General features: G+C 44.5%; 1 protein-coding gene across 3 annotated transcripts in view; it reads left to right on the plus strand.

The window, feature by feature from the left end:
• ATAT1 (alpha tubulin acetyltransferase 1) overlaps window positions 1-16,599 on the plus strand; it is a 45,935-nt gene that overhangs the window by 11,923 nt on the left and 17,413 nt on the right. For 2 of the 3 annotated variants that reach the window (XM_063431330.1, XM_063431328.1), the window contains exons 2-7: window positions 718-966; window positions 6,579-6,639; window positions 8,961-9,052; window positions 9,557-9,617; window positions 13,816-13,929; window positions 16,405-16,506. In XM_063431330.1, the coding sequence (XP_063287400.1) occupies window positions 872-966; window positions 6,579-6,639; window positions 8,961-9,052; window positions 9,557-9,617; window positions 13,816-13,929; window positions 16,405-16,506 (525 nt within the window). In that variant the 5' untranslated portion in view covers window positions 718-871. Of the gene's footprint in view, window positions 1-717; window positions 967-6,578; window positions 6,640-8,960; window positions 9,053-9,556; window positions 9,618-13,546; window positions 13,665-13,815; window positions 13,930-16,404; window positions 16,507-16,599 lie in introns of those variants that run through there. The other variant, XM_063431331.1, reaches the window with a different exon arrangement.

Consider the following 16,599-nt stretch of genomic DNA (forward strand, 5'->3'; position numbering starts at 1 on the left):
GAGACCATGCATACATCCTGCAGCTAGTAATTATCCTACACTCTATGCACACAGCATGTGACACTATACATTACTAGGAGTCTATATGGAGACCATGCATACATCCTGCAGCTGGTAATTATCCTACACTCTATGCACACAGCATGTGACACTATACATTACTAGGAGTCTATATGGAGACCATGCATACAACCTGCAGCTAGTAATTATCCTACACTCTATGCACACAGCATGTGACACTATACATTACTAGGAGTCTATATGGAGACCATGCATACATCCTGCAGCTAGTGATTATCCTACACTCTATGCACACAGCATGTGACACTATACATTACTAGGAGTCTATATGGAGACCATGCGTACATCCTGCAGCTAGTAATTATCCTACACTCTATGCACACAGCATGTGACACTACATTACTAGGAGTCTATATGGAGACCATGCATACACCCTGCAGCTGGTAATTATCCTACACTCTATGCACACAGCATGTGACACTATACGTTACTAGGAGTCTATATGGACACCATGCATACATCCTGCAGCTAGTGATTATCCTACACTCTATGCACACAGCATGTGACACTATACATTACTAGGAGTTTATATATAGTATAAATGTACATGAATCCTGTATGAATAACATTAAAACAATACTAGCATTCGGAATTTTCTGTAATGTTTTTTCCCCATTACGTATTCATATCGTGCAGTACACAGAGAGGGGACACACAACTATGCACATAGGTGAAGTGACGGATGAGACCGTTGTGTTACTCTGCGGGATCAACAGAGTAAAGCAGGAATAATTCAACAGGGACGCACTCACTCCAGCACTTTCCTTTACCACCCCACTCTGTCGCAATCATGGAGTTTGACTTTGATGTTCACAAAATCTTCTTGGAGCCAATCACAAAGCTGGACTGCACTCTCAACCCATCACGGAGACCTCTGATCTCTAGGTATGTATATACAAATATCAGGATGCACTGCTCTTCTTACACGTATTGGTTTACCTCAATGCTTTATCAGTATAGGAAAATGGCGGACATTGGCATTGCTGTACATCATGGCCAACGTAGTCTGCAACTGCGCCACAGACTAGCTATAATAGCCATAGTCCGATCTTACTAATAAACCAGATTTTGTTTAACATCCAGTCAGGTTGACTGTTGCCATGTGCATGTTTTTGAACATATATCAGCTTTCTTGCCTGCTCTAGCGTATGGATCAAACTGACCAAGCATTTATTAAGATAGAAAATTTGAAGACTTGACCAATCGGTGTCATGTTGTCTCCAATCATTTAGGAGTCTTTTTATCAGTTGGGATGGGTTTATAACCAATTTGAAAAATATAGCCCCAAACATGCCTTGGCATTGGTAAATATCATTGCAAGTCTGTTGTTGTTGTTATTATTATTATTATTATTATTATTATTATTTAGAATTGGTGGACTAACAGACATGTATTTGTAACCAGACAAGTTGGACGCACAGGAACAGAGGGATTGAGGGCCCTGCTCAGTAAGTTTACATGTTAGAGGGAGTGGGGTATAGTGACACAGTAACAGAGGGATTGAGGCCCTGCTCAGTGAGCTTACATGCTAGAGGGAATGGGGTATAGTGACACAGGAACAGAGGGATTGAGGGCCCTGCTCAGTGAGTTTACATGCTAGAGGGAGTGGGGTATAGTGACACAGTAACAGAGGGATTGAGGGCCCTGCTCAGTGAGCTTACATGCTAGAGGGAGTGGGGTATAGTGACACAGTAACAGAGGGATTGAGGGCCTGCTCAGTGAGCTTACATGCTAGAGGGAGTGGGGTATAGTGACACAGTAACAGAGGGATTGAGGCCCTGCTCAGTGAGTTTACATGCTAGAGGAAGTGGAGTATAGTGACACAGTAACAGAGGGATTGAGGCCCTGCTCAGTGAGTTTACATGCTAGAGGAAGTGGGGTATAGTGACACAGTAACAGAGGGATTGAGGCCCTGCTCAGTGAGTTTACATGCTAGAGGAAGTGGGGTATAGTGACACAGTAACAAATGGATTGAGGGCCCTGCTCAGTGAGTTTACATGTTAGAGGGAGTGGGGTATAGTGACACAGTAACAGAGGGATTGAGGGCCCTGCTCAAGGTATAGTGACACAGTAACAGAGGGATTGAGGGCCTGCTCAGTGAGTTTACATGCTTGAGGGAGTGGGGTATAGTGACACAGTAACAGAGGGATTGGGGGCCCTGCTCAGTGAGCTTACATGCTAGAGGGAGTGGGGTATAGTGACACAGTAACAGAGGGATTGAGGGCCTGCTCAGTGAGCTTACATGCTAGAGGGAGTGGGGTATAGTGACACAGTAACAGAGGGATTGAGGCCCTGCTCAGTGAGTTTACATGCTAGAGGAAGTGGAGTATAGTGACACAGTAACAGAGGGATTGAGGCCCTGCTCAGTGAGTTTACATGCTAGAGGAAGTGGGGTATAGTGACACAGTAACAGAGGGATTGAGGCCCTGCTCAGTGAGTTTACATGCTAGAGGAAGTGGGGTATAGTGACACAGTAACAAATGGATTGAGGGCCCTGCTCAGTGAGTTTACATGTTAGAGGGAGTGGGGTATAGTGACACAGTAACAGAGGGATTGAGGGCCCTGCTCAAGGTATAGTGACACAGTAACAGAGGGATTGAGGGCCTGCTCAGTGAGTTTACATGCTTGAGGGAGTGGGGTATAGTGACACAGTAACAGAGGGATTGGGGGCCCTGCTCAGTGAGCTTACATGCTAGAGGGAGTGGGGTATAGTGACACAGTAACAGAGGGATTGAGGGCCTGCTCAGTGAGCTTACATGCTAGAGGGAGTGGGGTATAGTGACACAGTAACAGAGGGATTGAGGCCCTGCTCAGTGAGTTTACATGCTAGAGGAAGTGGAGTATAGTGACACAGTAACAGAGGGATTGAGGCCCTGCTCAGTGAGTTTACATGCTAGAGGAAGTGGGGTATAGTGACACAGGTACAGAGGGATTGAGGCCCTGCTCAGTGAGTTTACATGCTAGAGGAAGTGGGGTATAGTGACACAGTAACAAATGGATTGAGGGCCCTGCTCAGTGAGTTTACATGTTAGAGGGAGTGGGGTATAGTGACACAGTAACAGAGGGATTGAGGGCCCTGCTCAAGGTATAGTGACACAGTAACAGAGGGATTGAGGGCCTGCTCAGTGAGTTTACATGCTTGAGGGAGTGGGGTATAGTGACACAGTAACAGAGGGATTGGGGGCCCTGCTCAGTGAGCTTACATGCTAGAGGGAGTGGGGTATAGTGACACAGTAACAGAGGGATTGAGGGCCTGCTCAGTGAGCTTACATGCTAGAGGGAGTGGGGCATAGTGACACAGTAACAGAGGGATTGAGGGCCTGCTCAGTGTGTTTACATGCTTGAGGGAGTGGGTATAGTGACACTAAGGGTAGGGTAGAAAAGTATTTTGCTAGGATAGTGTTCATTGAGGGCTTAGTGTTTTGTTTTGAGGACAGTTGCAGGAGAGGAATCAGGGTGCGGAGAGAGACAGCTGTTCACAGTTTAATTGATATGCTTTTCTAAAGAAGTAAGTTCTCAAAGATTTTTTGAAGCAGTAGATTGGGTGGAAGTCTAACAGAGAGGGGAAGGGCATTCCATAGGAACGGTGCAGCCCTAGAGAAGTCTTTAAGGCGAGTAACAGAGGTTAGACGTAGGACTCCGGTAGAGCGTAGTGGCCTAGATGGGACATATTTGTGTATTAGTGAGGATAAGTAGGTCGGAGCAGCATTGTGTAGAGATTTGTAAGCTAGTAACAGGATCTTAAAGTGAGTCCTATATCTTACAGGAAGCCAATGTAGGGACTGACAGAGGGGGGAGGTGTGGGCGGACAGGAAGCCAATGTAGGGACTGACAGAGGGGGGAGGTGTGGGCGGACAGGAAGCCAATGTAGGGACTGACAGAGGGGGGAGGTGTGGGCGGACAGGAAGCCAATGTAGGGACTGACAGAGGGGGGAGGTGTGGGCGGACAGGAAGCCAATGTAGGGACTGACAGAGGGGGGAGGTGTGGGCGGACAGGAAGCCAATGTAGGGACTGACAGAGGGGGGAGGTGTGGGCTGACAGGAAGCCAATGTAGGGACTGACAGAGGGGGGAGGTGTGGGCCAACAGGAAGATTCTTATTTTTCTTTTTAGAGTTGTGATGTTTATAAAGTACAACATTTCAGAACAAGGGAATGTTTTATAACTTTAACTTTTTTCTTTGATATAAACTTATATGTGTGTGTGTATATATATAAAGGGAACACTTGAACAACACAATGTAACTCCAAGTCAATCACACTTCTGTGAAATCAAACTGTCCACTTAGGAAGCAACACTGAGTGACAATCAGTTTCACATGCTGTTGTGCAAATGGGATAGACAACAGGTGGAAATTATAGGCAATTAGCAAGACACCCCCCAATAAAGGAGTGGTTATGCAGGTGGTGACCACAGACCACTTCTCAGTTCCTATGCTTCCTGGCTGATGTTTTGGTCACTTTCGAATGCTGGCGGTGCTTTCACTCTAGTGGTAGCATGAGACGGAGTCTACAACCCACACAAGTGGCTCAGGTAGTGCAGCTCATGCAGGATGGCACATCAATGAGAGCTGTGGCAAGAAGGTTTGCTGTGTCTGTCAGCGTAGTGTCCAGAGCATGGAGGCGATACCAGGAGACAGGCCAGTACATCAGGAGACGTAGAGGAGGCCGTCGGAGGGCAACAACCCAGCAGCAGGACCGCTACCTGTTGCATGTGTCTGTTCAAACGGTCAGAAACAGACTCTATGAGGGCCCGACGTCCACAGGTGGGGGTTGTGCTTACAGCCAACACCATGCAGGACGTTTGGCATTTGCCAGAGAACACCAAAATTGGCAAATGCTCCACTGGTGCCCTGTGCTCTTCACAGATGAAAGCAGGTTCACACTGAGCACATGTGACAGACATGACAGAGTCTGGAGACGCCGTGGAGAACGTTCTGCTGCCTGCAACATCCTCCAGCATGACAGGTTTGGCAGTGGGTCAGTAATGGTGTGGGGTGGCATTTCTTTGGGGGGGCCGCACAGCCCTCCATGTGCTCGCCAGAGGTAGCCTGACTGCCATTAGGTACCGAGATGAGATCCTTAGATACCCATTTGCTGATGTGGTAGTCCCTGGGTTCCTCCTAATGCAAGACAATGCTAGACCTCATGTGGCTGGAGTGTGTCAGCAGTTCCTGCAAGACGAAGGCATTGATGCTATGGACTGGCCCGCCCATTCACCAGACCTGAATCCAATTCAGCACATCTGGGACATCATGTCTCGCTCCATCCACCAACGTCACGTTGCACCACAGACTGTCCAGGAGTTGGCAGATGCTTTAGTCCAGGTCTGGGAGGAGATCCCTCAGGAGACCATCCGCCACCTCATCAGGAGCATGCACAGGCGTTGTAGGGAGGTCATACAGGCACGTGGAGGCCATACACACTACTGAGCCTCCTTTTGACTTGTTTTAAGGACATTACATCAAAGTTGGATCAGCCTGTAGTGTGCTTTTCCACTTTAATTTTGAGTGTGACTCCAAATCCAGACCTCCATGGGTTGAAAAATTTGATTTCCATTTTTTTTTTGTGTGATTTTGTTGTCAGCACATTCAACTATGTAAAGAACAAAGTATTTCAGGAGAATATTTAATTCATTCAGATCTAGGATGCGTTATTTTTGTGTTCCCTTTATTTTTTTGAGCAGTGTGTGTGTATATATATATATCTATATCTCTACCAGCAAGTGTTCAGCTGAGAAAGATAGTTCCTGCATTTGCTGCAACCCCCCATGACTTGCCGATGCTGCACTGAGCTCTGCCCAGACCAGGAAGTAGCTGAAACTGGTTCAGCCAATCCTGCTCATTAGATGACCTCAGTGTTATCGCCTGCCCAGCCCTGGAAGTAGTTTCAGTTAGGAGAAGACTTGCATGACACTGCTGTCCAAGCAGTTTTATTCATTTGTTTTCATGTAATTGTATAAAATATTTTAGCAATTCTTTTTCAAAGAACAATATGTGTGAACAGTTTGTTTTTGTATAGACGGCCAATGTGTGTGAACTCTGGGTGCCTTTGCACCCCTTTATCCACATGTCGTTCCTTCCTCCCTCTCTGTCTTATGTTACACTCATTTCTTCTAATTCTTTTTCTTTATAATGGGGCAATTTAGCATTTTCTTATCTTTACCAGCAGATGGCAGCCTCATGGTGCTGTCTAGTTTGAGTCACCTTCGTGGAGCTGTCCTTCAGCATATATCGATCTGCACCTAGAAGCTGATGGCCCACATTGCAGTGATTGTAGGATCTCCATATGCGATCCAATCAGTGGATTGTTTGCTGTTAACAGATCAGTTTTCTGTGGGATAAATTCACTCCAGAATTTACTCCACTTTTAACATGTAGATGATGTAAATAATAGCCTCCCCGAACCAAAATCCTTGATCATGTTTAAATAAGCAACAAGCAGTTTTAAACAAACATATGGGCGTCCAATGTTATAATGTTTCTATTTTTTTTCACAGCGGAGAGGCCCAGAAACAAATTGTTACTGTTATAGATGAGATTGGAAAATTGTCAGCCAAGGTAATAATGTTTATGTCTGTGTATTTTACCTTGAAAAATGTAACCCCATGGTTTATAATTCTAATGTATAAGCCAGGCCAAGAGTGAATAATCAACTGTGCTATACACTACGAAACATGCAGTGTGTAATACATAGAATGTGTGAACTGTGCCGATCAGACTATGTGATTCTAAATGCTTACAGGGTTACTTACTAAAGTGAGAATTCAAAGTGAATTTCAAAGGCCAGGGTCGTTGAATAAAACTGAGAATATTTCCATTTCTTCTATTCTGACCTGAAATTTGCAATTCAATTTGAATTCTCACTTTCGTGAATAATCCTGCGAGATCGAACACTCTGAATGCCCCTCATCCGGATTAGCAAAATCCATGACAGTCTAGGGGCACGTTAAATGCAAAATCACAACATTCACAAGATTTACCAATGGCAAGATATTGCAAAGCAAATTCATTCGAATTTTAGTGTAGTATCAAATGATTAAACATACAACCAAATGCTCAGATTCAACAGAATTACCCACAATCTGACGGTAAATTCGGCTGAGTGTTCACAGTTAAGAAATAATGAACAAGATTATTATTTATATTATTTATATAGCGCCAGCAAATTCTGTAGCGCTGTACAATGGGATGTGCCAATACAGCTTAAATTACCAAATTGTGACTGGATTTGCAAATCTAGCGGAAATCTAATCATTTTGATCTTATTTAGCAGACATTGCTGAATACCCAAACAAGTGCCAGTAGAACTGTGCTATATAAAAATAATATCTTATTTGTAATTCACAGAATGACCACTGGGTGTCAGTAGAAATTTGCTATATTAAAAAGAATATCTTATTTGTAATTCACAGAATGACCACTGGGTGTCAGTACGACTGTGCTATATTAAAAATAATATCCTATTTGTAATTCACAGAATGACCACTGGGTGTCAGTAGAACTGTGCTATATTAAAAAGAATATCTTATTTGTAATTCACAGAATGACCACTGGGTGTCAGTAGAACTGTGCTATACATAAAATGCTAGCTGTAATGTTGAATTTTTGTTCCCAAAGTGGATTCTTCTTAAAGGGACACTCCAGGCACCCAGACCACTTCTGCTCATTGGAGTGGTCTGGGTGCCAACTCCCACTACTCCTAACCCTGCAAGTGTAATTATTGCAGTTTTTTATAAACTGCAATAATTACCTTGCAGGGTTAAGTCCTCCCCTAGTGGCTGTCTATTAGACAGCCACTAGAGGGAACTTCCTGGTTTCTAGCACAGGTTTTCTGTGCTAGAGCGTCGCTGGACGTCCTCACGCTGTGTGAGGACCTCCAGCGTCGCTCTATTCCCCATAGGGAAGCATTGAAATTCATTTTCAATGCTTTCCTATGGGGTGCGCTAATGCGCATGCGCGGCATTGCCGCGCATGCGCATTAGGTCTCCTCGGCCGGCGGGCGAGATCAGTCTCGCCCACCGGCCGACGTAATGCAGAAGGAGGAGCGGCGGGGGAGGAGGAAGCAGCGACGTGTGACATGTCGCTGCCTCTGGTAAGTCACTGAAGGGGTTTTCACCCCTTCAGCAACTGGGGGGTGGGAGGGAGAGGAATCCTGCAGTGCCAGGAAAACAGATCGTTTTCCTGGCACTGGTGTTTCCCTTTAAGGGGTTACTCTATCCCTTTTTACTAAATGTGATTTTTAATTTAGCATGCCCTAGCTAGGTTCCCCCCTTTTAAAACATGGAAAAACCCACCTGAAATTCTGTGCCATGTGCTGCTTCAAATACCCCCATCCAACATCACCAAGGGCCACGGGAGGTCCAATCAAATGCTTCTCACAGAGAAGCATTTGATTGGACAATTTCACTGGCTCAGCGTATATGCTTGCTCTCTGAGCCAGGGAGGGAAGCAGGAGTGTGAATAAGAGAGGGAGGGGAGAGCATGGATTCCCTTTGTTGGCGTGCTGCCTGCAAGGTAGAAGCTCGTTATGTCTGTTGCCAGCTCACTGACGACAGATGTAATTTTGCAAAGGATTGATATGTCGACCTGAAACAGAGTTCTAGGCTACCTAAATCAGAAACGCTGCCCATACTGACCCCTACCACCATGACTACTTCCAATCACTAAAATGGTCATGATGTTTGGAGTAACCATAGCGCTATGGAATCTGTTGGTGCTATATAAAAGGCGATAATAATAATAATCTCAATTTATTCACGACTTGTCTAAGTGCAATATGCAGAGTGACCCCTAGGTGTCAGTAGAACTCTGCCATATCAAATATCAGCGGGGACCTATAAATTCCACTCTCCTGATCCCCACTGCTCTTTTTGTTCCAGGCCCAGCGTTTACCTGCTCCTATAACCAGTGCCTCTCGTATGCAGTCAAACAAGCATCACCTGTACATTCTCAAGGACTGCACCCCCAAAACGTGAGACCCTGCTTCACATCATTTCTAGATTATTGCTCATTTTTATTTATAACCCGCTCCAGAAACCAGCAGAATGTTCCGTTTAACCATGTGCTTTGCTGTAACACTGAAGATCGATATTGCGTTTCTCCTCTTTGGGATATGTGTGCCCTGTATTTCCCTTGGTAGTCGTGTTGCTCCATTGTAAAAAGTATCAGGTTTATATTCCTCCCTCCATATTGTCAGTGAGCGAGGGTGAGTGCCCCATCGAAGCAGTGCATATAGGACTGCTGCCACCGATCCAAACAGTTAGACAGACCAACTGCTGCCTGTAGAATAGACCGGGAACACAATTGGAGGGGAGGCAATTAACCAAAAATCACAATATATTTTGCTCTAAAGGAATCACTATAACTTTAAAAGTACCGCTCAATATATGGTAGAAAATATCAAAATACCTTTCTGTAAGTTTACCCTTAAGATACCATTCCGATTCATTTATATCTTGTTCTGTGTGTTCTCCAGAGCGGGCCGCGGTGCTGTGATCGGATTTCTGAAGGTTGGATCCAAAAAACTATTTGTGCTGGTGAGAGAAGAAATGAAATGCCTGTTTGTATAACATGCTGTGATGTCAGAGAGTGCTCAGACAGGGATTCAGGATATGGACATGTCACTGTGGATTGACTGAGCCTCTACTCTGATAACTCCCATTTCTTGCAAAGTGTGGATAAACAATGAAAGGTTACTAACTGCAGCATGGGCAATGCACCAGCAACAAGGCACCCTTCTACATCTCCCATAATTCTCTCATAGCTATAATGCTGGCAAAGCATCAAGGGAGATGTAGTCCAGAACTTCTAGAGCCCCATGTAAACTCACTGGAATATTTCTCTAGTTATTTCCTTCTTTTAACTTAAGGGGACACTATATAGTCACCAGAACAACTACATCGTAGTCTATACCCTATCCCTGCAGGCTTTTTCTTGCAAACACTGCCTTTTTAGAGAAACGGCAGTGTTTACATTGCTTCCTAGTGATAGTCACAATGATGGCCATTAAAGTCCCAACTGGGACAAGTAGATTGGGTTGCATGGAGACCCTGAACTTTCCCCATAGAGGTGCATTGATTCAAGGAGATGCTGATTGGCCAGCAGGGTGTTTGACTCCTCCCTCACCACGCCTCCTTGGCTGAGATCATCAGAAGTGACGATCTTGCTTGTATTCCTGACCCTACAGTGTTCCTTTAAATTATACACACATATGACCTACAGCCAACACACACACACACATCAGAAACATACACTATATATTATATACAGCTTGCAATCACCTCGCACACATGACACACAGCCAACATACACTATATATTATATACAGCTTGCAATCACCTCGCACACATGACACACAGCCAACCTACACTATATATTATATACAGCTAGAAATCACCTCGCACACATGACACACAGCCAACATACACTATATATTATATACAGCTAGCAATCACCTCGCACACATGGCACACAGCCAACATACACTATATATTATATACAGCTAGCAATCACCTCGCACACATGGCACACAGCCAACATACACTATATATTATATACAGCTAGCAATCACCTCGCACACATGACACACAGCCAACATACACTATATATTATATACAGCTAGCAATCACCTCGCACACATGACACACAGCCAACATACACTATATATTATATACAGCTTGCAATCACCTCGCACACATGACACACAGCCAACATACACTATATATTATATACAGCTAGCAATCACCTCGCACACATGACACACAGCCAACATACACTATATATTATATACAGCTAGCAATCACCTCGCACACATGGCACACAGCCAACATACACTATATATTATATACAGCTAGCAATCACCTCGCACACATGACACACAGCCATCATACACTATATATTATATACAGCTAGCAATCACCTCGCACACATGACACACAGCCAACATACACTATATATTATATACAGCTAGCAATCACCTCGCACACATGGCACACAGCCAACATACACTATATATTATATACAGCTAGCAATCACCTTGCACACATGACACACAGCCAACATACACTATATATTATATACAGCTAGCAATCACCTCGCACACATGACACACAGCCGACATACACTATATATTATATACAGCTAGCAATCACCTCGCACACATGACACACAGCCGACATACACTATATATTATATACAGCTTGCAATCACCTCGCACACATGACACACAGCCAACATACACTATATATTATATACAGCTAGCAATCACCTCGCACACATGACACACAGCCATCATACACTATATATTATATACAGCTAGCAATCACCTCGCACACATGACACACAGCCAACATACACTATATATTATATACAGCTAGCAATCACCTCGCACACATGGCACACAGCCAACATACACTATATATTATATACAGCTAGCAATCACCTTGCACACATGACACACAGCCAACATACACTATATATTATATACAGCTAGCAATCACCTCGCACACATGGCACACAGCCAACATACACTATATATTATATACAGCTAGCAATCACCTCGCACACATGGCACACAGCCAACATACACTATATATTATATACAGCTTGCAATCACCTCGCACACATGACACACAGCCAACATACACTATATATTATATACAGCTAGCAATCACCTCGCACACATGACACACAGCCAACATACACTATATATTATATACAGCTAGCAATCACCTCGCACACATGGCACACAGCCAACATACACTATATATTATATACAGCTAGCAATCACCTCGCACACATGACACACAGCCAACATACACTATATATTATATACAGCTAGCAATCACCTCGCACACATGACACACAGCCAACATACACTATATATTATATACAGCTAGCAATCACCTCGCACACATGGCACACAGCCAACATACACTATATATTATATACAGCTAGCAATCACCTCGCACACATGACACACAGCCAACATACACTATATATTATATACAGCTAGCAATCACCTCGCACACATGACACACAGCCAACATACACTATATATTATATACAGCTAGCAATCACCTCGCACACATGACACACAGCCAACATACACTATATATTATATACAGCTTGCAATCACCTCGCACACATGGCACACAGCCAACATACACTATATATTATATACAGCTAGCAATCACCTCGCACACATGGCACACAGCCAACATACACTATATATTATATACAGCTAGCAATCACCTCGCACACATGACACACAGCCAACATACACTATATATTATATACAGCTAGCAATCACCTCGCACACATGGCACACAGCCAACATACACTATATATTATATACAGCTAGCAATCACCTCGCACACATGACACACAGCCAACATACACTATATATTATATACAGCTAGCAATCACCTCGCACACATGACACACAGCCAACATACACTATATATTATATACAGCTAGCAATCACCTCGCACACATGACACACAGCCAACATACACTATATATTATATACAGCTTGCAATCACCTCGCACACATGGCACACAGCCAACATACACTATATATTATATACAGCTAGCAATCACCTCGCACACATGGCACACAGCCAACATACACTATATATTATATACAGCTAGCAATCACCTCGCACACATGACACACAGCCAACATACACTATATATTATATACAGCTAGCAATCACCTCGCACACATGGCACACAGCCAACATACACTATATATTATATACAGCTTGCAATCACCTCGCACACATGACACACAGCCAACATACACTATATATTATATACAGCTAGCAATCACCTCGCACACATGGCACACAGCCAACATACACTATATATTATATACAGCTTGCAATCACCTCGCACACATGACACACAGCCAGTACACTCAACACACACTCTGACAAAGGAAGAGGCTGTAGGAGGGCAGATGGTGAAAAGCTCAAAGTAATTCACAAAACTTTGAATATTTGCAAAATAAATCTAAGTGACAAAACTGAGGCAAAAACAGCCCGGTTGTGACTAAAGCAGGCAGAGGTTTCTAATTCTGCTATTTTTGCCTCCATTCCGATTTCATTTCTAAAAGTTTAGCAAATAGTCCTGTTAATGTCCAGGGCTCTCGACCGGGACCCCTATCTTCATAAATGAAATTATTTGTGTTAGGAGAAGTAGGTCGTCATGATGGACAAACAGATTGGGCTACTGCGTGGGACCTTTGGACAAGTAGATTTTTATTTTATTTTTTAAATTCCACACCCCGGGTTCCATTTGGAGCAATTCATTCAGAATTGTCCTAAATTCACCCTTCAAACATCTAATGCTTGATAGCAGCAGTTGACACTTCCAGTCTGGGCTAATTGAGTGACGTATCTGGACAGCTGAAAGGACATTAAAGAGAAACTCTGAGCACTATACCCACTACAGCCCCATGTGTTGGTTACGTTGCTGACAATCTTTGAATGACGTCTTCCTATTTCTTTTGTCAGACATATTGGCTTTCCCCTCCATATTATCTGTCCAAAGCCATCTTACGGAGGGGTGGCGCACACAGGGTGTGATTACCGGGTACTTTTAGATGAATAGTGCAACCGATTTATGGTTTTATGGGTTTTGTCTGAGCTGAAGTAGAGTGGATGGACTTTACGTATCAGGGAGTTCTGCCTTTCTTATCTTTCCATACGTTAATCATATTCTCCTCTCTAGGACCACTCAGGATCCCACATAGAAGCAGAACCGTTATGTATTTTAGATTTCTACATTCACGAATCTCTGCAGCGCAACGGATTTGGCAAAGAACTGTTTACTTTCATGCTAAGGGTGAGCTTTGTGTGTGTAGATAACCTGCCCCCGATCTCAGCCCCTCCTTTATACCCTCTTTCTCATCTCCATCTCTGCCTCTTCTTTTATTCTCCCGATCTCAGCCTCTCCTTTTATTCTCCCCATCTCAGCCTCTCCTTTTATTCTCCCGATCTCAGCCTCTCCTTTTATTCTCCCCATCTCAGCCTCTCCTTTTATTCTCCCCATCTCAGCCTCTCCTTTTATTCTCCCCATCTCAGCCTCTCCTTTTATTCTCCCCATCTCAGCCTCTCCTTTTATTCTCCCGATCTCAGCCTCTCCTTTTATTCTCCCGATCTCAGCCTCTCCTTTTATTCTCCCGATCTCAGCCTCTCCTTTTATTCTCCCGATCTCAGCCTCTCCTTTTATTCTCCCGATCTCAGCCTCTCCTTTTATTCTCCCGATCTCAGCCTCTCCTTTTATTCTCCCGATCTCAGCCTCTCCTTTTATTCTCCCGATCTCAGCCTCTCCTTTTATTCTCCCGATCTCAGCCTCTCCTTTTATTCTCCCGATCTCAGCCTCTCCTTTTATTCTCCCGATCTCAGCCTCTCCTTTTATTCTCCCGATCTCAGCCTCTCCTTTTATTCTCCCGATCTCAGCCTCTCCTTTTATTCTCCCGATCTCAGCCTCTCCTTTTATTCTCCCGATCTCAGCCTCTCCTTTTATTCTCCCGATCTCAGCCTCTCCTTTTATTCTCCCGATCTCAGCCTCTCCTTTTATTCTCCCGATCTCAGCCTCTCCTTTTATTCTCCCGATCTCAGCCTCTCCTTTTATTCTCCCGATCTCAGCCTCTCCTTTTATTCTCCCGATCTCAGCCTCTCCTTTTATTCTCCCGATCTCAGCCTCTCCTTTTATTCTCCCCATCTCAGCCTCTCCTTTTATTCTCCCGATCTCTGCCTCTCCTTTTATTCTCCCGATCTCAGCCTCTCCTTTTATTCTCCCGATCTCAGCCTCTCCTTTTATTCTCCCGATCTCAGCCTCTCCTTTTATTCTCCCGATCTCAGCCTCTCCTTTTATTCTCCCGATCTCAGCCTCTCCTTTTATTCTCCCGATCTCAGCCTCTCCTTTTATTCTCCCGATCTCAGCCTCTCCTTTTATTCTCCCGCTCTCAGCCTCTCCTTTTATTCTCCCGCTCTCAGCCTCTCCTTTTATTCTCCCGATCTCTGCCTCTCCTTTTATTCTCCCGATCTCTGCCTCTCCTTTTATTCTCCCGATCTCAGCCTCTCCTTTTATTCTCCCGATCTCAGCCTCTCCTTTTATTCTCCCGATCTCAGCCTCTCCTTTTATTCTCCCGATCTCAGCCTCTCCTTTTATTCTCCCGATCTCAGCCTCTCCTTTTATTCTCCCGATCTCAGCCTCTCCTTTTATTCTCCCGATCTCAGCCTCTCCTTTTATTCTCCCGATCTCAGCCTCTCCTTTTATTCTCCCGATCTCAGCCTCTCCTTTTATTCTCCCCATCTCAGCCTCTCCTTTTATTCTCCCCATCTCAGCCTCTCCTTTTATTCTCCCCATCTCAGCCTCTCCTTTTATTCTCCCCATCTCAGCCTCTCCTTTTATTCTCCCCATCTCAGCCTCTCCTTTTATTCTCCCCATCTCAGCCTCTCCTTTTATTCTCCCCATCTCAGCCTCTCCTTTTATTCTCCCGATCTCAGCCTCTCCTTTTATTCTCCCCATCTCAGCCTCTCCTTTTATTCTCCCCATCTCAGCCTCTCCTTTTATTCTCCCGATCTCAGCCTCTCCTTTTATTCTCCCCATCTCAGCCTCTCCTTTTATTCTCCCCATCTCAGCCTCTCCTTTTATTCTCCCGATCTCAGCCTCTCCTTTTATTCTCCCGATCTCAGCCTCTCCTTTTATTCTCCCGATCTCAGCCTCTCCTTTTATTCTCCCGATCTCAGCCTCTCCTTTTATTCTCCCGATCTCAGCCTCTCCTTTTATTCTCCCGATCTCAGCCTCTCCTTTTATTCTCCCGATCTCAGCCTCTCCTTTTATTCTCCCGATCTCAGCCTCTCCTTTTATTCTCCCGCTCTCAGCCTCTCCTTTTATTCTCCCGATCTCAGCCTCTCCTTTTATTCTGCCGATCTCAGCCTCTCCTTTTATTCTCCCGATCTCAGCCTCTCCTTTTATTCTCCCGATCTCAGCCTCTCCTTTTCTTCTCCCGATCTCAGCCTCTCCTTTTCTTCTCCCGATCTCAGCCTCTCCTTTTCTTCTCCCGATCTCAGCCTCTCCTTTTATTCTCCCGATCTCAGCCTCTCCTTTTATTCTCCCGATCTCAGCCTCTCCTTTTATTCTCCCGATCTCAGCCTCTCCGTTTATTCTCCCGATCTCAGCCTCTCCGTTTATTCTCCCGATCTCAGCCTCTCCGTTTATTCTCCCGATCTCAGCCTCTCCTTTTATTCTCCCGATCTCAGCCCATCACATTCTCGTTTGTCTTGTTTAACATGTCTTTACTTCGTTCAGGCAGAGCAGATTGAGCCCCAGCACCTCGCCATCGATCGCCCTTCTGATAAGTTCCTGTCCTTCTTGAGGAAACATTATAACCTTCGCTCCACAATCCCTCAGGTGAGAAATCTGTGAAAGGATCAGCAAGATGAGGCCCACGGAAGCCTTTTGAAGAGGTTTCTATTTGTTTCCTTTATTTCAGAGCTTGTGTTC

Source organism: Pelobates fuscus, chromosome 9 (assembly GCF_036172605.1).
Source record: "Pelobates fuscus isolate aPelFus1 chromosome 9, aPelFus1.pri, whole genome shotgun sequence".
In the NCBI taxonomy this organism is placed as follows: domain Eukaryota; kingdom Metazoa; phylum Chordata; class Amphibia; order Anura; family Pelobatidae; genus Pelobates; species Pelobates fuscus.